At 41.5% G+C, this 20,163-nt stretch overlaps 1 protein-coding gene across 6 annotated transcripts in view; it reads left to right on the forward strand.

The window, feature by feature from the left end:
* The window catches only part of DBN1 (drebrin 1), a 167,314-nt gene that overhangs the window by 47,988 nt on the left and 99,163 nt on the right, over positions 1–20,163 (forward strand). The window contains exon 1 of one of the 6 annotated variants that reach the window (XM_073620511.1): positions 7,094–7,122. The exons of the other annotated variants lie outside the window; for them this stretch is intronic. Within the exon in view, the coding sequence (XP_073476612.1) occupies positions 7,109–7,122 (14 nt within the window). The 5' untranslated portion in view covers positions 7,094–7,108. Of the gene's footprint in view, positions 1–7,093; positions 7,123–20,163 lie in introns of those variants that run through there. 6 annotated transcript variants of the gene reach the window in all.

Here is a 20,163-nt window from a genome sequence, read left to right on the forward strand (position 1 = left end):
ATATCTCCTAAACGTGCGCCGTTTAAGAGGTATTTGCCTTGTAGTGCGCCGATGAAGTTATCGGCGTATGCGCAGTGAAGAAACGCCCCTCCGTGCCGTTTCTTCCCCAGCTTGTGCCGTGACTGGCAGCACCTGCGTGCATGCGCTGGAGTGACGTCACGTGGCTCCGGCCAGTCAAAGACCCGGAAGGAAGACGGGAGAAGATGGATGCTTCCACCAGCGGGGACATCGCAGGCTTCGTTTGCAGGTAAGTGCCACATAATGGGCTAGGATGCGATGCATCCTAGCCCATTATGCTTTTACTTTGCAGGGGAATAAAGGGGAAGTTAAACCCATCAGGGTTTACTTCCTCTTGAAGAAAGATGGGCTGCATGATCGAGTCACCAGAAGAAAGCCATGACTACGCAAATGCCACAAAGTATTATGCTTACGATAAGCCAAACAACACAGAGACAAGCTTGAAACCTTCTAGCACAAAGTCATTTGGAGTGATGAGACCAAAATTTAACTTTTTGGCCACAACCATAAACGCTTCATTTGAAGAGGAGGCCTATGATGAAAGGTACACAAAAGGTACATTCCTACTGTGAAACACAGTGGTGGATCGCTGATGTGTGAACTACAAAGGCACCGGAAATTTGATGGCACGATGAATGCAGTATGTTATCAAAATATACTGGAGGAACATTTGCATTCATCAACCAGGAAGCTGTGCATGGGACGTACTTGGACATTCCAACATGATAATGATCTAAAACACAAGGCCAAGTCTACCTGTCATTGGCTACAGCAGAATAAAGTGAAGGTTCTGGAGTGACCATCTCCGTCTCCTGACCTGAATATCATTGAGCCACTTTGGGGAGATCTCAAACGTGCAGTTCATGCAAGACAGCCCAAGAATTTACACGAACTGAAGGCTTTTTGCCAAGAGGAATGGGCAGCTTTACCATCTGAGAAGATAAAGAGCCTCATCCACAAATACCACAAAAGACTTCAAGCTGTCATTGATGTTAAAGGGGGCAATACACGGTATTAAGAACTGGGGTATGTAAACTTTTGATCAGGGTCATTTTGGTAGTTTCTGTTGCCATTATGATTTAAAAAGAGTAAACACAGTTGAATGATAATAAATGGCTTCAGCCAAACACTAACCATGAGTGAAAGATGTGTTTTGTGTTATCAATCATATTCTCTAAAAAATGGCCAAGAAATCATAAATTCTGCCATGGTATGTAAACTTATGAGCACAACTGTACGTAATAGATGTAGATGGTGCTGTGTGTGTGTGTGTGTGTGTGTGTGTGTGTGTGTGTGGTGTTTTTTTTTTTTTTTTTTATGATATTGAGGCTTTGCATTCTGACATTTTAGCCCTGGTTCACACTAATGCAATGCGGGAAATGCACAAGTTTCTGCAGTGGGTGCGATCTGCTGCGTGTGTCAATGTTATCTTATCGACCCTGAAACAGATTGCAAAATGCAGTGCGATTGCCAGAAACCCATGCGATGCAATTCAGGTGTGGGAGAAGGCAACCTCAGCTCCAGACTGGGAGTGCTTTTATATAGATTTTTTTTTTTTTAGGAGTATTGGGGGGGGGGGGCAGGGGGGGTCAGTATAGTCTAGAGCAGAACAGAGTCAATGTTTGGGACGATTTATAAAGTAGATCTCCCAGCTTGGAACAAATCCCATGTCTGTTGTGTGTTGTCATATCTAAAGTGTGCTGCTTGCACCACTACCTTAATATGCTGTGGCAGCCACGGGGCAAGGCCGTAAGAGGACTATGAAGGACTGTTCAGCGGTATCCAAACTTGCTTGGTTTGAGTACATTCCTGTCTTATACTTTGGTTGTTGGTTATCAAAATACAGAGGAAAAAAATGGTGTTTACAAATGGCAGTTATAATAACCTGCTGTACACCATTTGCCCCCTGTGCTGCGAGGGCAGACATAGCAAATTAGAATACAGTGGTAGGATTCAAGGCGTTCAATCTATCTTCCTTGCAATCGCATACAGTGCACGAACATTCAGTACTAGCTGCCAGTTCCCAGCTGTGTGTTCATGTCTTGTTGCCAAGTATCCTTTAATTTCCCCTAAAGCATTGCTTCCCCTCTGTCTGCTACCAGATTCTGCTAGCTTGTGTAGTGCAGATTTCCTGCCTCCTCCTTTTTGTGACAGTGACAGGATTGTATGGATGTAAGCACTTCCCTCAATGATAACTGTGCGACTTGACCTCAAAGAAAATTCCCAGACAACGTGAATTAGAACTACAAAGAATGGGGATGCTTTTAAGAGAAGAAATGAGTGGTATCCCATAGGAGAAGAAAATGATGCACCTCCCCTTAAGATAATACCTATGATGATACACGGACAGATTCTTGTGGTTTTGGTATGATTTTTTTCGTTTTATGATTAAAATATACAATGCGTATCATCAGCGTTTTTATAGTAGCAGTTTTCACTTTATACCACCTAAACAATATATACATTGTGCAAGCTATTCAGTGGCACATGGTGCTCTCCCGTTACTGTAATTCTTATCATTTGTCTAAATGTATTATAGCATATATAGTGGATATGCTCCTGTATGTCCTTTTGGATTTTAGTGGTGTTGAATACTTCTCTATGTTCATCCTTTTCTCAACCTCCTGTGCTTTGTAAAAAACACTTTATGGTGAAATACAGGTGATACTCGAAAAATTTGAATATCGTGCAAAAGTTCATTCATTTCACTAATGCAACTGTAAAGGTGAAACTAATATATGAGACTCATTACATGCAAAAAAAGATAGTTCAAGCCGTGATTTGTCATAATTGTGATGATTATGGCTTACAGCTCATGAAAACCCCAAATCCACAATCTCAGAAAATTCGAATATTGTGAAAAGGTGCAATATTCTAGGCTCAAAGTGTCCCACTCTAATCAGCTAATTAAGCCATAAGGCAAAGGGTTCCTGAGCCTTTAAATTGTTTCTTAGTCTGGGTCAGTAGGAACCACAATAATGGGAAAGACTGCTGACCTGACAGTTGTGCAGAAAACCATCATTGGCACCCTCCATAAGGAGGGAAAGCTTCAAAAGGTAATTGCAAAAGAAGTTGGATGTTCCCAAAGTGCTGTATCAAAGCACATTAGTAGAAAGTTATGTGGAAGGGAAAAGTGTGGAAGAAAAAGGTGCACAAGCAGCAGGGATGACTGCAGCCTGGAGAGGATTGTCAGGAAAAGGCCATTCAAAAGTGTTGTGGACTTTCACAAGGAGTGGACTGAGGCTGGAGTCGGTGCATCAAGATCCACCACACACAAACGGATCCTGGACATGGGCTTCAAATGTCGTATTCCTCTTGTCAATCCACTCCTGAACAGCAAACAACGTTAGAAGCGTCTTACCTGGGCTAAAGAAAAACAGACCTGGTCTGTTGCTCAGTGGTCCAAAGTCCTCTTTTCTGATAAGAGCAAATTTTGCATCTCATTTGGAAACCAAGGAGTATGGAGGAAGAATGGAGAGGCACACACTGCAAGATACTTGAAGTCCAGTGTCAAGTTTCCACAGTCTGTGTTGATATGGGGAGCCATGTTATCTGCTGGTGTTGGTCCACTGTGCTTCATTAAGTCCTGGGTCAACACAGCCATCTACCAGGAGATTTTGGAGCACTTCATGCTTCCTTCCGCAGACGAGCTCTATGGGGATGCTGACTTCATTTTCCAGCAGGACTTGGCACCTGCTCACACTGCCAAAAGCACCAAAACCTGGTCCAATGACTGTGGAATTACGATTACTGTGCTTGATTGGCCAGCAAACTCTCCTCGCCTGACCTGAACCCCATAGAGAATCTATGGGGCATTGCCAAGAGAAAGATGAGACATGAGACCGAATAATGCAGAAGAGCTGAAGGCCGCTATTGAAGCATCCTGGTCTTCCATAACACCTTAGCACTGCCACAGGCTGATAGCTTCCATGCCACGCCGCATTTAGGCAGTAATTGCTGCAAAAGGGGCCCAAACTGCGTACATATGCATGCTTATACTTTTCAGAGGTCCGATGTTCTATGTACAATCCTTGTTTTATTGATTGCATGTAATATTCTAATTTTTATGAGATTGTGGATTTGGGGTTTTCATGAGCTGTAAGCCATAATCATCACAATTATGACAAATCATGGTTTGAACTATCTTGCTTTACATGTAAGGAGTCTCTATCTCGTATATTAGTTTCACCTTTTTAAGTTGAATTAGTGAAATGAACTTTTTCACGATATCCTAATTTTTCGAGTATCACCTGTATATCGAAAGCAGAGCTTCGGGGACTTGGTAAAGCACTTTTACTTACTTGATCCTCCACTCTTGTAAGCTCCTCTAGTCCAGTAGTTCTTAACCTCAGTCCTCAAGTATACCCAACAGGCCATGTTTTGGGAATTTCGCTTAGATAAAATAGCTGTCCAAAATACCAAGCCATTGAGTCTGACTTAAAGCACCTTTTGCAAGATAAAGGAAAACCTGCAAACATGGCCTGTTGGGGGTAGCTGAGGACAGGGTTGAGAACCATTGCTCTAATCTATGCTCATAGGTGTCCTTTTATGAAACTGAGATCAGCGGCGATCCCGAGTCTCACCGCTGATCTCAGCGCTTTACCAGTTTATGAAACTGAGATAATCAGCGGAGATTATCTCAGCACAGTGAGAATTCACAGAAACGGCCAGTTTATGAAGGTGCGATCTCCACACCTCACTGGCGATCTGTGACAGAATTCTCACTTTCTGATTCACCATTTCAGAAGTGGAGAATCAGAGTGAGAAGCCTGAAACTGGCTGATATTCTGGAGAAAGAAAGAAGTCTTTTGACTTCTTTCTTTCACCAAACAGTCAGAGCACACCTTCCCCACCATTACACACCCCAAAACCAGCAGGATAGGAATTTATAGTGTATATATGTATATATATATATATATATATATATATATATATATATATATATATATATATATATATATATATATATATATATATATATATATATATATATATATATATATATATATATATATATATATATATATAAATATACATCTATATATATATATATATATAGCTATATATAGATACATATATATATATATATATATATATATATATATATATATGTATCTATATATAGCTATATATATATATATATATTTTTTTTTTAGATGTTCACGTCTCTGGCTGGGTTCACACTTGTGCGATGCGTGAACCAGCGTGATTCCTGTGCGGGTTTTCACATCGCACCTACATTGACATCTGCGCACCACTGCGGGTGTCAATGTAAAGTTAATGACACCCCCAGATCATTTCACAGATCGCAGTGCGAACTATGTAATGGTGCAGGAATCGGATCGCATGGGTGTTCACACCCATGCGATCCGATTCCAGTGCGGACCAAATAAAGGGTCCTGTACCATTTTGGTGCAAATGCAATATGATTTAGGGCCAGTTCCCACTGCTGCGGTGTCCGAGATCGGATGTGATTCGCACCGCAGTGCAAAATTACATCCGATCTCTGTGCGATGCGATTTCAGCCATACAGATAGTATTGCTAAATTTGCATTGCCCTCGGACCAAACTCTTACAGGACCCTTTTTTTGGTCCACAGCAGAATCGGATTGCATGGGTGTTCACACCCATGCGATTCGATTACTGTCCGAGTTTGCAGATCGCACTGCGATATGCGAACTGATTTGGGGGTGTTGTTAACTTTTAGGCCCAGTTCACACTTGTGCGATGCCGGACATCGCACAGGCATCGCATGTTATTTGCAGCACACTGCCATTCACATTACATGCGATGTCTGTGCGGTGCGATATCAGCTGTACAGATAGTATGGCTGATATCGCACCGCATTCGGTGCAAACACGCACAGGACCCTTTTTTCTGTTCGGACCAGAATCGGATCGCATGTGTGTTCACACATATGCGATCCGATTCATGTCCGAACTGTCAGTTCGCAGTGTGATATGCAAGCTGATCTGGGGGTGTCCTTAACAATGTATTGACACTCCCCAGCGATTCGCATATGGCAGTGTGAACTGACATGCGAGTCGGTGCGATGCGGGAACCCGCAGTGGATTCGCAGTGTTCTCGCATCGCACCAGTTTATCAATTTTTATGTTTATCTATAATGAAATATATTTTATTTTAATTTATTAATAAATATTTATACTTGTATACTTTATTAAAATTATTTTTTTAATGATTATAAATGTATTTTGCATTTATATGAATGGTGTATAGCTGCATTACATATGTGCATTACATTCATTTACTATACACCATTCACATTTAAATAGGGACATGTATGATCTTTAAATATTGATAAAAACAATGTTTTTTTTATAATTAGGTTAATGTATATTGTGTAGGGGGAATTTAACTTTATTATTTTATTAATATGTTGGGGAATAATGTGTGCTGATTTGTGTTAAACTTTTGTATTTTATGGTTCCTCATACTGTAATCCCGCTATATCACACGAGATTACAGTGAGAGGAGCCATTCTCAGGAGTTCCCGGCGTTTGTAGATCGATCCTCAACTCAACATGAGAAGCGCTCTACACACTTTCATAAACAGGCACTCAGAGGAGAGCGATCTCCTCTGAGAATGCCTGAGAACTGAAAAGCGGTATTTTACCGCACTTTCATAAAAGGACAAAATAGGCTGGTCCCTGCAGCCCCTTTTCTCGTAAGCTTTGGTAATCTAAGGTTCTCTGATGTCGTCAAGACCAATGCAGGGACCACAGCATTCAACGTGATAAGGCTGAGAAACAGTTCAACTCCAGAGCATAGACTAGCGGAAGATCAGGTAAGTAATAGTGCTTTTCCTTTGCCTAGACAGAAACAAGCATTCAACCCCTTGCACTGCAGGCAAGGTTTTTAGATTTCCTGGAGTTGGGAAACCAATCATGAGGAAAAAAAAAATTCTTAAAATGTGTTTTTTTTTTTTTTTTTTTTTTTAAATTTACTTGAGTATTTTTTGATTTGCTTAAATGTATACATTTGTCCCATCTCTGCAGATTCCTGCACTTCAGGGGTCTTGATTGATGTGTGGAAATTCACACAGTGCAGAAATCCAAGCAGACAGGTCTGCATGCCAATATTCAGGTGAATTTAAAATTAAAGTGTTTGTTCCCCCAACACTTCCTTTTCCTGATATGTGCCTGCTGTACCATTTACTTGTATGAGAGAGTCTCCTGCTCTCTTTGTATTGATTCCTTTATGTGAAATCCCTGGTATTCCTGCCAGTCCCTTTTTTGCTTTCCTATTAAACACTAACCACACTAAGCAGGAGAGCACACCGTAGTCAGTTCTCTAGGTATGCTGAGAACTCTGTGTACTCTCCCGCAATGATCAGACTTGTCCTGACACGCCCCTGATGCACAAACATTCACTGGGAAGCTCAATGTACTACTGTTTCTCCTCCCTCAGCTCTTATGCAGCTGAGAACAGAGGGAATATGATCACTTATAAAAAAGGGGGAAAAAGGTATTTTTTGTTAGATCTATACAAAAATGTTTTGCCTTTTTGTTTCTATTTTAAACTGAATGGGTTGTTTTACAAGGTGATCGTTTACAATCACTTTAACTAGTTTACAATTCCCTTGATTCATTTATTGCCAGTGTTATACCAAGGCTCAGATTAGTCATGCTAACAAAAACTGGGTGGTATATGACCAGCATAAGAAGGTCTAAAGGGTGCTTCTTTGTTACCAGGTAGTAAAGAGGTTTTGAATTTTGAAGGCATCATATTCTTGCAGGGCTTTAGCTTATTTCTGCCTGTGCTTGAATTGGAAGCTCTTTGTTCTTTTTAGCAAGCAAGGTCACATTTCACTATATTCCAGAGTCAGGAAATGACCTCATTGGTCCATCACTCATTTCATGTCTGCTCCCCCCTTCCTGAGTATTGCCTTGCTTGTCCCAATCCAACATCAATTGTCATATCTGCTTCCCTTATGAGTGTCTGATGACACATTAGGGCTGCTGCAGGAGATAGATGTATTTCACATCAGACTCTTTTCAGACAATAGACAGCTCCCTCCTCCTATCCCCAGCTGCTCTGGATAGTCTGTAATTATTGGGGGGAGGAAAGGGTGTCTTCAAGGCTTGAATTTCTTACAAGGAGAAAGATGGGTCGAGGCGTTTTGTTCCTTCCATACTAAAATCTGTCAGCTGCCCAGCTTAGCAGCCGCAGTATCGCCATGGTAACAGAGGGATGCCGCTCGCCTCAGTATGCTGCAATTTATACATTTTACAAAAATACACATTTGAGTACCTAGCTATAAGACCAGTGCCTGTAACACTGGTGATGATACAGTATGCAAGGTTGCAAAGGAGCAATCCCCACTTGCACAAAGGAAGATTTTGCTGGGATGTTTAAGATGCAAATTCATCTGCTGATGTTTTTGTTATATTAGTAGTTGCCACAAGCCTTGGGAAATAAAAGAAGGCACATGATAGAGATAATGCATAAGCAAAGAATAATTGCAGTAAGAAACCTGGCATTCTAATAAGATCTAGCTATTGTGATATTCAAATCTTGACTTCATTGAACATGGTCCCTTATTTGTTCATCCCCAGCGACCCCCCCCCCCCAAAAAAAAATGAAAGCTGAGACTCTGGAGAGCGGGACCAAGCATGGGTTTTACAGGAAAAAATAGGAATGTGTATAATTTTTAGACGTCTATATCGCTGGATTGACCGTAATCTCTGTTAATGCAATTTTCATCATATGGTCGGTTTGCGTTGCTCAGGTTTGTGATGGGTTTTCTTAAAGCTTTTTTCAGAAAGGGTTCATGAAACTAGCACCTATTTCGGTGTACTAAGACCACATTCGCACCTGTGCAACTTTTTTTTTTTTTTTTTTCTTTTAGGCTTGTCTGTAGTCACGTAAAATGGGCTGCCCTACACGCAACTAACACGCCAAAGTAGCTTATATACATTTTTGGCAGTGAGCAAAGAGCAGTTTGTGATGCGCACTTTTTAGTGTTGCCCACATTTGGGGTGCCGTTGGGAAATAATGGCACCGCAAGCACGATGCACCCTGTAGCTATGTTTTCCCACACGTTTCTGGAAATGCAGGCAGAAATGTGTGTTTCTACCCACTTTCCTGTTTAGATGTGAATGCAGCCTTAAGCCAGCCATAGATGGTGCAAATTTCTTTCCTGCACAATTCCCCCATCAACATAGACAGACAGTGACAGGAAAATCCCTCTCCCCGAGCAACTGACTTCTCCCTGTGGGGGGGCGGGCAGGGGAAGCCGTCCTTGCCAGGAAAAGACTGATTATCGCTAGCGACTATAGCAGCCACTTGTGATAATTGTAAGCAAATCCAGCAGGCTGGTTGTACCCAAGTTGTCGATCGATCAACTTTGTACATTCAGCCTGCCCATGAAGGCCTCTTTCAGATGAAGTGGAATCTGACAAGCGAATCTGCCTGCTTAGCGGGGGATCTCTCTGCTGATCTTCGCTGAGCAGGCAGATGACAGGTCTGTGTCCCCTCTGCTATGCAGAGGGGACACGGACACAGCCCCGCTGTTCTCTATGGGGTGGTCGGATGGAAATGGACTGCCTGTCCGTTTCCATCTGACTATATATTCCCATATGATCCACCAGAGGGATGGCAAACGTATCTGTTTTTATCTACTTGGATCGGTTGCCTGTGGGTGTCAGTGGACAAATGTCTGCTGACATCTGCTGCTCCATAGAGTGGGTGATCCAGTTGGGTCCACGTAAAAAAAACGGATCTGTCCTCTGGTTTGAAAGGGGCCTAACGGTTCGAATCTTGGCCGGTTCCTCGTGAATCGGCCAAGATTCAAACCATGTATGGCCGACCTTAATGTCTCATCAGGGAATTTCTGCATGGTCAGTGGTAGGATGTCCCTATTCACTTGATGGTAAACAAAGACTGTTGTGCACACACATTACTTGTAAGAGCAGCAGATCCCATACATAAATACAGATGACAAAGATGTAAGAGATCTGTGTGTGGGGAGCAGCATGCAGAACATTTTAGTAGCCTAATCAAGCTTCTAAAATTGCTAGTAATTTAGTAATTTGCAGTGTGGTTCCCCCTGCATTGAAAACATGGGAACATTAAAAAAAAATAGTTTTGCATATCTCTCGCTCCCGCGGGCTTCCTTACAGCTGTACTACTGGTCCCCTGAAGCCTCTTCCTATCGCCACTTCGTTGGTTGCAGACATTCTGATCATCACATTCAATGCAAGAACAGCAGTTTTGGATTGAAAGTGAGGACACGGTCACTGAGGGCCTGTCTACAGCTCGAATGTTATTGTGAGGAGCCCTACTGCAAGGGAAATGTTTAGGCTTCATGCACACTGGACGGTTTAAAATAACATTCTTAAAACGCCAGTAGCTTTGCAGTGAGTCTTTCAACGTTTTTTAACGTTTTTGTAATAGTGTTGGCAGTTTTCAGCGTTAGCGTGTTTTTTTTTATTTATTTATTTCTCAAGAAACTTTTTTTTTTCTCCAATAGATCAAAAATGTTAAACACTGGTGAGACATGTTTTTGGGCATTTAAACGTTTATCCAAAAACATCCATGTGTGCATGGACACATTGGATAACATAGAGGGGAGTTTATGGGCTGATAAAACAAACAAAACAAAACAAAACACCCAAACACCCAAAAACGGCTGTTTATTAGCTTCACTGTGCATGGAGCCTACATTTCCCCAGAGTTCTGCTTTAACATCAGGTAGTAAATGTCCAGGTCATTTGGGGTTTGGCAGATCTGGTAGCTGAACTTAGGTTGAGTAACCCAAGTCCAGTTGCATACCACGTACAACTAGTATAAATCCATGGATCTCAAATGTTTTCATGGCAGGGGTTCCCTACTAAATGTAATGATGAAGTAGGAATCTTCTTTATAGGAATCTGCTAAAGAATGCAGCACAATTACAACACTCTAACTCCTTTAGTACAGGCAGAGAAATAAAGCAAAATATGACATTTTTTCCTGTATTGTTATTAGAGGTCCAGTCAGTTCAGTTTTCCTTTTATTTAGTTTAAAGTATATGTTGCCCCAACATTTCATAATCCTGATATGTGCCTTTTGTAACATGTACTTGTGTTTAAAAGTATCCTGTTCTCTTTGTATTGCTGCTTTTGTGTGAAATTCCTGGTGATCCTGCCAGTCCCCTTGCTTTCCTATTTCAAACTGGCCACACTTAGCATGAGAGCAGATCCACCTCAGCGTGGTCAGTTTTCTGGCTGTGCTGGACGCAGACCAGACTTGTGCCCCTCCACAGCCATTCACTAGGAAGATCAGTGTACTGCTGTGTCTCCACTAGGGATGGGCTGAACGGACCCCTGTTTGGGTCAGACCAGAACTTCCGAACACCGCGAACGTTCAGACCTGAACAACGAACCACATTAAAGTCAATGGGACCCGAGCATCAAATATCAAAAGTGCCCATTTTGAAGGCTTAAATGCAAGTAATTAGGCATACAACGGTTATAGGGTTCCGGGTCCTGCCCTGGGGGACATGGATCAATTTAAAAAAAAAAAAAAAAAAAAAGTTTGTGAAAAGCGTCGATTAGAGATTTTTTGGATAGACATAATGGGTGCGTTAAACTTGGTCTTTGGGTGTCGGTGGCGCCTTCCCACCATAACCCTATAGAGGTAATCTTGATGAAAGCAAGAATTGGTCTTGCTGTAAAAAATTGCAATGGTATGCACCTGTCAGACAGGTGCAGAAAAATTGGTCTTTGGGTGTCGGTGGTGCCTTCCCACCGTAACCCTATAGAGGTAATCTTGATGAAAGCAAGAATTGGTCTTGCTGTAAAAAATTGCAATGATATGCACCTGTCAGACAGGTGCAGAAAAATGGGTCTTTGGGTGTCAGTGGTGCCTTCCCACCGTAACCCTATATAGGTGCCCTTGATGAAGGAAAAACAATTTGAAATGATATGCACCTGTCAGAAAAATTGGTCTTGGGGTGTTAATTGTGCCCATGAAACCTATACCAAAAACCTTCTTCCAGGTTAAATGATTGAACACCCTCATAGCTAGGCAGCCTGCTGGCCCCCTTACAGTGCCAAGGGAACGTCTGCCTCTCCTTGTTGTTCTCCCAGACATTATTGGGAGGGAGGGGGCGGTGCTTATAAGCAAATGTAAAGGAGAAGTTGAAATCTGTACATAGATGCACTTTAATCCATGTAAAGAGGTGTTTGGTGCCCTTTAATTTGAGTACTCACACCGACCCACTCCACGGATACAATATAATATACTTCAATATAATGCACGTACAGTGATGCACAGAACTATATGGCGTTAAACTGGCAGTAACGCGCGCAAAACTATATGGCGTTAAACTGGCAGTAACGCAATCAAATAGACGGTGTTCAACCATCACTACACTGAAGCTATCTGAACTGTTCCTACTCTAGCTATATACTAATGTCAAGATTACTGACACAGTCTCACTACACTACAGTAAAACTATCTGAGCTGTCCCTAGCTGCACACTATGAAAAGCTGAATGATGGTCCTCCTCACTTCACTCACACTATCCCTAGACTGACACTAAACTAATATTCTACATTGCTATTTTGCTTCAATTGTCACAGTATAGCACACTAACTAACTAATAGCACTGAAAAGAGCCCTGTTCTATCTCTCTCCACACTAAAATCACACTGAAAATGGCTCCCATTGAAAGAATACTTTTATACTGTGGGGCGGGAATGAGCCATGATTGGATAAAGTCATGATGACAGTGTCCAATCATGACTCTGACAGTGCTCTGTGCCATGATTGCCTGAAGCTTTCACTGCTTCAGCCAATCAGGGCTTGCAATGTACTGTTCAACGCCACAATGCATTGTCGTCGGTTTGGGGGCCCGAACAAACGGTCGAACGACCCGTTTTTCAGATGTTCGCCAAACAACAAAAGTTCGGCCCGAACTAATGCTCGGGCCGAAACGTTCGCCCATCCCTAGTCTCCACCCCCACCTCTCCAAGCCCCTATGCAGCTGGTAAGAGGGTATGTGTTTATACACAAACGTTTTGCCGTGCATTTTTATTTTAAATTGAATAGGTTGTTTTACAAAGTGATCGTTTACATATACTTTAATCCAGTACAAAATTTTACAAGTGCCTTTCTAGGCACTCTGTTTAAGAATTTGTATCATAACATCTAAGGCTGACCATACATGTATATAATTTTCTTGTACATTTTGTTTCCTTTTAGGCTTGACCTCATATCATATTGTTTTGGTAAATCTAAACACGTTTTTTTCAATTTGTATGCAATCAAACAGGCCCTTGCAATACATAGTTGAAGGTAAATTAGAAGGAAATTGTATAATATATGACCAGCTTCAGTATACTTACAGCTGCGTGTTTCTAAAGTGTCTTGGGTTCTGTGTACATGTTTTGTGACTCTCCACACTAGGCATTTACTGCAGTGAGCTGATCATTGTATTGTTCCTAGCATTGAAGGCTTTAAACTAACTAAATAAGAGGTGAAATATAACATTTCATTCTTATCACAAAGAATACTGTAGTGAAAAGCTTGAAAAATGTTTTATAATTTTACATTTATAAATAATTTGAGCACTACTTTGCGGCGACACAGTTGCTATGTGAACAGTGGTCTATGGACTAGTAGACAGTTTGAAATAACTTTTTATCAGTAGATTTTATTTCTGTTATTCAAATACATGTTTAATACTGTATTGCTGTAAAAATTATTTTAGACATTCTCTGGTAATTGAATGTATCTATTCTATACTTCCCTGTTCTTTGTTTACTTCTCCTTTAAATGACTTGTTAGACATATGGAACACATTATTGCATATTTGAATTGTTGGTGACCTGACTGCGGGAGTCTTAAAACAAAATTTTATTGTTAATTTAAAGCAGTATTTAAATTGTAATTGCAGTTTACAAATCTTTAAATGTAGTGACTGTATTCATTTTTTTTTGTTTGTTTTATTTTCACCTGTGATCTAGCAAGGAAGACACTTCTGTCTTTGGGTGACTCCACTCTAGATGGTGGATCAATAAAAGCCACCCCTGCCAATCTGGGTTAGATCAGTAGTAGTGTTAGACCCGCAGATGTACATAGACTTGGTAACAAATTAAAGCCAAATATCAGCTAACACTTTTTAAACAGTTACAGGAAACTGGTGTTGTTTTTTTTTGAATGGGGGGGGGATAAAGGTTTTACATGATAATAAACACTGACAATTGTAAGCACCCCTGTCTAATACATGGTTTATCTCAACCCTTTAACTGCCACTTTTGCTGGATGGCTTGTTCTGTTATATCATGCTGAAAAATAACAGACTTACTGGCCAGATCATCAGGTGAAAATAAAGAACCCCCCCTCCACCCAAAGAAAGGAAGGCTGCCACCACATTTTAAAGCATTACTAAAATTCCTTTGGCATCGGCATTCTGACACCCGCCTCGACAACTTTTCCCAGCTTCATACGGTTGCTGGTCTCCAGGCCAATCTTGGTTGAATGGCACGGGTTGACGTCATTCTCGTGCATGTGCAGGAGTGCAGTTTTCCTGGCACACAGGCAGTGTGCTAGACTGTTAACAGAGCTGAACATGTGCAGCACACTCTCCATTCACACCTATGCAGGTGGGACAGAATGCATGCGTTATGCACAGCATTTAGTGCAACTGTTTTTAATAGACTTCCCTACGAGTGAGAAATGCATAAAAGTGACCAAACTTTTTAAAAAATCTTGGCGCACCAAAATGCGTGGTACGTTGTTAGCCTATGTTGGCAAGATGCGTTGCCATTAAAAATGAAACCATCAATGCCACGCCACGCATCTGCAAAAAGGCTGCACGTTTTTGTGAGTTGTGGGAAAGCATGTGATGATATTTTTTTTTTTTTTTTATTTGCATGTTCCCACAGCCTCAGTGTATATTCTACAGAAGGCTGTGAGCTGGTAGGTAGATTTAAGTCATCACGTACTCCAATTTTTTTTTAATATCCGACTTTAGTTGCGCTTTTTGGCTTTGTGCACACTGGACAATTTTAACGTGGCTGTTAGGGACGTTTGGCATTTTTTTTCTTGCATTTTGAGGCAGAATGTTAGCCTATGTGTGTTGGGCGTTTTGGAGGCAGGAAAAAAAAAATCCACAGCCAGTGTGTTCAAGAGCAGCATTTTGGCAGAAAAAAAAGCTTGATGCGTGTAATACGTCTTAAAGCGCGTTAACGCTAGGCTCACCTCATTGGCCAGAATAAATTTATTATTGTGGCCAATGGAGTGAATTAAACCCAAGCGCTTGACGTGCCTAAACACATTACATACATTTGCAAGCATCAGGCGTTTTCCTGCCAAAACACTGCTGCCAGGTGGAAGCATGTCCAGGAGAGATAGCAAAACATCCTATGTGTATGAAGCCTAAAGCGGAACACCACTGTATATGAGCATCACTAACTGAAAATGCTGTTTAATTCATTTTTTTTTATTTAAAGCAAACTTGCTTATCTATTCATGTCTTCATGCTTTATTTTGCTGAGAAACATTGAAAACCACTCCCCTAGTATTTCTAACCATGGCCATCTTGAGTAAGGGCAGATGATTGATGTAGCATTTACTTCATGGAATCCATCTGTCCTGAGCTCATGCATGCAGTCAAGAGGATGTGCCTAGCTGAGAAAGCTGCTCCTCCCAGATAAAGGAACAAAAGGACCTATGAAGACTTCTGGGATGTGTGACCTCATTTGGTCTTGGCCAGAAAACAGGAAGCAACTGAAGAAATGTAAAAAAAAAAAAAAAAAGTCAAAGCAAGAAAATATAATATACCTTATCTATTTACTAAGGCTAGCAGCAAAAGGATCAAACATAGTTATTGCTGAGAGAGTGAGAGACTGAAGTCTGCTCTCTGCTGACGTCACCAAGTTCAGTCCAGACACCGCATCATCATGACTTCAGAAGTCTGGATCCGCCAGGTGCCTGGACTGATGGCAGTCTCAGCCTCTCAGTGAGCTGCTGAGGCAGCCGCTCCCCACCCCTTCACAGCTCATCGCTCCAATGAGCGTGGAGAAGCAGAGCAGGAGAGCTGCTGATTGACAGTCAGCATCTCTCCTCCCGGGGAGCTGAGAGAACCGAGCCATCGGCGGTGTTCGATGACTCAGTTCTCAGTGAAGAGCCGCCAGAGGACAGATGCAGCATCAGACTGATGCTGCATCCACCTAGGTAAGTATGATAAGGGGAAATAAAACCCCAAACCCATACTTCTCCTTAAAGGATTGGTATGCTGCAATATATTAAATATTTGTTTTGGGTTTATTACAGTGTCTAAAAAGCGCAAAACTGTCTCACCAATGAACTTGGTCACCTTACTTGCTTTTAATTGCTCCAAAACAAACATCAACGTTCAGTTCATCTCCATAGACTATGTCTGCACACAGTAGACCTTGGATGAGATTTCAGATGAGATTCCCTCAGCACTATACCGTACAGAGCCTGTGATTTATCTCTGATGGTGTAGAGAAAACAAAGGGGGATTGTCTGCAAAGCTCCTTGTGACCCCACAGCTTCCCAAGGTTAGGATATTTTTGAAATGTTGTTCCTGTAAATGCTGGCCTCTTACAGTTCAGTAAAAGGGAATGTGTATATATATGTGTGTGTGTGTATATATATAATTAAACAGGATTTATATAGCGCTAACAGTTTGCGCAGCTCTTTACAACATGAAGGCAGACAGTACACTTACAATACAAATCAATACAGGAGGGATCAGAGGGCCCTGCTCATTAGAGCTTACAATCTAGAGGGGAGGGTCAAGTGGAAACAAAAGGTAATAACTGTGGAGGGTGACCTGATGGAGAAAATTAAAAAACAGTTGTTAGGTGTGGGTAGGATAGGCTTCTCTGAAGAGAAGGGTTTTCAGGGATCGTCTCGTCTAAAAGCTAATAAAGTAGGAGATAAGCGGACAGATTGGGGTAGGGCATTCCATAGGATTGGAGAGGCATTGGAAAAGTCCTGGAGGAGATAGATAGATGGGATCCATTGCAAAAAAAAAAAAAAAAAAAAGCACAGAAATGGAGGCGAATACAAGTAGACAACTGCTCTCTGCTGCTGCTACTCACTCTGGTCAAAATGGCTGAAATAGTTAACTATGTTTTTTGAGCTTGGGGAGGGTCTTAAATGAGGTAATCTTAATAAACGCTTCTAGACCTAAACGCGGCATGCAAGCACGGCTAAACGGGCGTTTTAAACGCAGGTTTCAAGGTGTCAAAAAAATTCGTTCAGAGGACTTTGCCTCAGCGTCCCGTGTACATAGGGCCTTACATGCCGCGTTTGCGTCTAGAAGACTTTGTAAAAATAAAGTCTGTAAACTAAACGCGAGTTACCGCGTTTAGCAGTGTTTACAGGCATTTGGCGTTTCAAATGCCTCTGAACATCCATACTGAACCCATTTTTTTACGTTCCAAAAAATGCTTCTAAACGCAACTGTCTATAAACGACCCTGTGTACATATACTGATACGATAACAGTGGAAAGTTCAGGGGCAGCTGAAAAAAATGCCCAACTGCTCCTAAACATCAGTTTACCAGCAGCAGTGTAGATGAGGCCTAACTATTGCTTATCACAGCTGAAGCTTTGGGTCCCTTTGCACAGCTTCCCTGAACATCCTGTTAGGGCTGCTTCCTCATTACTTCTTTACAACACTCTGATGCTCCTCTGTCCCAAAACTCCTCATAGTGCAAAAACCACAATGCTCTCAGGTTGCTTTAGCCTGGGCATGTCATTAGGTGGCCCTGTAGTTTCTCTGGGGAGCATACGCCTACGGGTGGCTCCATAGAATCCTTTAAGTGAAGAAGCCACCCCTACACAGGAAAGCAGGGCCAGCGCTGTGGGCACTACGTGACTTAGGGGGAACAAATGACTTCTGTATGATGAGAAGTAGCACAGAAGGTAAGTGTTCACATCAGCTGTAGAAATAGCAATAAAAAAGTAGAGTTTTAAATATTGCTTTATTGGTATTTGTTTGCAAATCATGTGTGGTGTATCTGGCGTCCTCAGCGTCATACTAACTCAGTAGACATCGGCAGTATTTGACATGTTTATTAACAGGTAGCTTTCTGTTAATCACCAAGCTTCACAAATTTGTTCCATCACTAGGTTCCTCCGTCTGCTTCCATGGCAACATCCTCAAGCCCCCTGTTTATATCTGCAAGCTGTGGGGTCTGCTTTTGTCTGTGTGCTGTATGAGAGAGGAGGGGATGCAAGGCATTCTGGGCACTGCCCCAAAATCTCCTGCACCTCTTTCTCTATGTGTTTATTTCTCACACAGCATTGCTTCCAGCCTCCCATCCCCCAGCCTTCTAACTGCTATGTACGTAGCAGGCGGATTAGGGAGCTTTGAGGGAAGGTGGCTGTGAATGTTACTGCATTCATCATAGAAATGGCACCGCTGAATAATAGGGGGCTACATTTCCTCTGCGTACTATGTATCTATCACTCTGGTATGACTCATTAACGGAAGCAGATTGTATACGTTTCTGACATTTTTAGATACTAAAATGTAAATGATTTCCTCTCCTATATAGATCGTCATATGGTTTATAGCTAGTGTGTGGATCAATATATCTTTCCCTTAGATGTTAAGCCCTCTGGGTATGCTTAGACCAGTATGGTGAGCGGAGGTGTGCGTATGTAGGGGGGTTGCGAATAATTCACCAGATGCTACACTGTGTAGCATAATGAGGATCACTATCCTCCATATTCTGCACTGTACATTACATGTACTGGACCTGCAGAATACAATAGTTGTGCTATACATTGCATACATGCTACAGGCTGCACTGTTTGTATCAAGCTCACTGTATGTTATACACCAAGAACTGCCCTGTGGTTTCATGTTTGAGATCACCTTAGTCTATGCTGTGCTATATGTTGCATATGTTACTGTGGATTACCTACACTGGACAGCCATCCTATATGCTGTGCTATAGAAGACATACCATGGGCCACAATTCTCCATATGCTGTGCTGCATTTCATACATTGCACTGTACACTGCATGCTATGGACTGCAGCCCTGTACATTGCCACAATGTTATATACTCTATACCCCTCCTTTTTGTACCATACCACTTTACTCTTTACGCTAAGCTGTGCATAACATTCTTCATACCTATCATCATATAGTTATTCTGTAAATACTGGTAATATTTTTTGGGGGACTTCCACACTGTTTAAGGAACAAGCACACTTTTTTACTAGTCAATTGTGTAAAGCAGGGATTGGATTCTTAACTGGGAGTATCCTATGGGGATATAAACCTAATACAGGCGATCCCCTAGTTACAAACATATGACTTCTAAACGGAGGGAGACAACAGGAAGTGAGAGGAAATCTACCCCTAGGAAGGGAAATTCTCTCCTGTAAGAGTTATTATGGAAAAAGGTGTCTCTACTGGAGCTTCATCACCAAGGCTTGTTTCCAACAACCCAAAATTTTCAAAATCCAATTGTCATTGGGTGAGGTGACATCTTCTGAACAGGGGCACAGACAGCAAAACAAATGTTACAGGGGTGTTAACCCTTCCCTATGCTATCCAAAAAGCTTAATCGTTTTTTTGGCTACACTTAAAAAATGTACCTGTCCTGAAACGCAAACAGATTCAACTTAAGAACAAACCTACAGACCCTATTTTGTTTGTAAACCGGGGACCTCCTGTATAGGTGAATGGGGCTGGATCTCTCAATAATTTCTAAAAAAAAAAGTTAGAATGTAACTATTATTATTATTATTATTATTATTATTATTATTATTCGGGATTTATATAGCACCAACATTATGCACAGTGATTTTTTTAAAATAAGGGGAGACAGAGTTGCAAGACAAGAGGGTGAGGAGAGCCGTGCTCATGAGATCTAATGTTTTCTATTATAAACTTGATGTGTCAGATGATATGAACGTAACAATGTTAGTAACTGCACAAAACCATGGAATAACAAAACCAACACAAAAATTTGCTAGTTCTAGCTAACTTGTATATTTGTGATTTGCTGTTTTTATATTATATATATATGTAAACAAATAGACATAATACAATCCCTATGATTTTCTTTCAGCTGTTCTGTTTCTAGCTATTCATCAAACTATTGACATCTCTTGAAGGAATACTGGTACTCCATAGGACTGC

The sequence above is a fragment of the Aquarana catesbeiana genome, linkage group LG03 (assembly GCF_042186555.1).
Source record: "Aquarana catesbeiana isolate 2022-GZ linkage group LG03, ASM4218655v1, whole genome shotgun sequence".
NCBI lineage: Eukaryota > Metazoa > Chordata > Amphibia > Anura > Ranidae > Aquarana > Aquarana catesbeiana.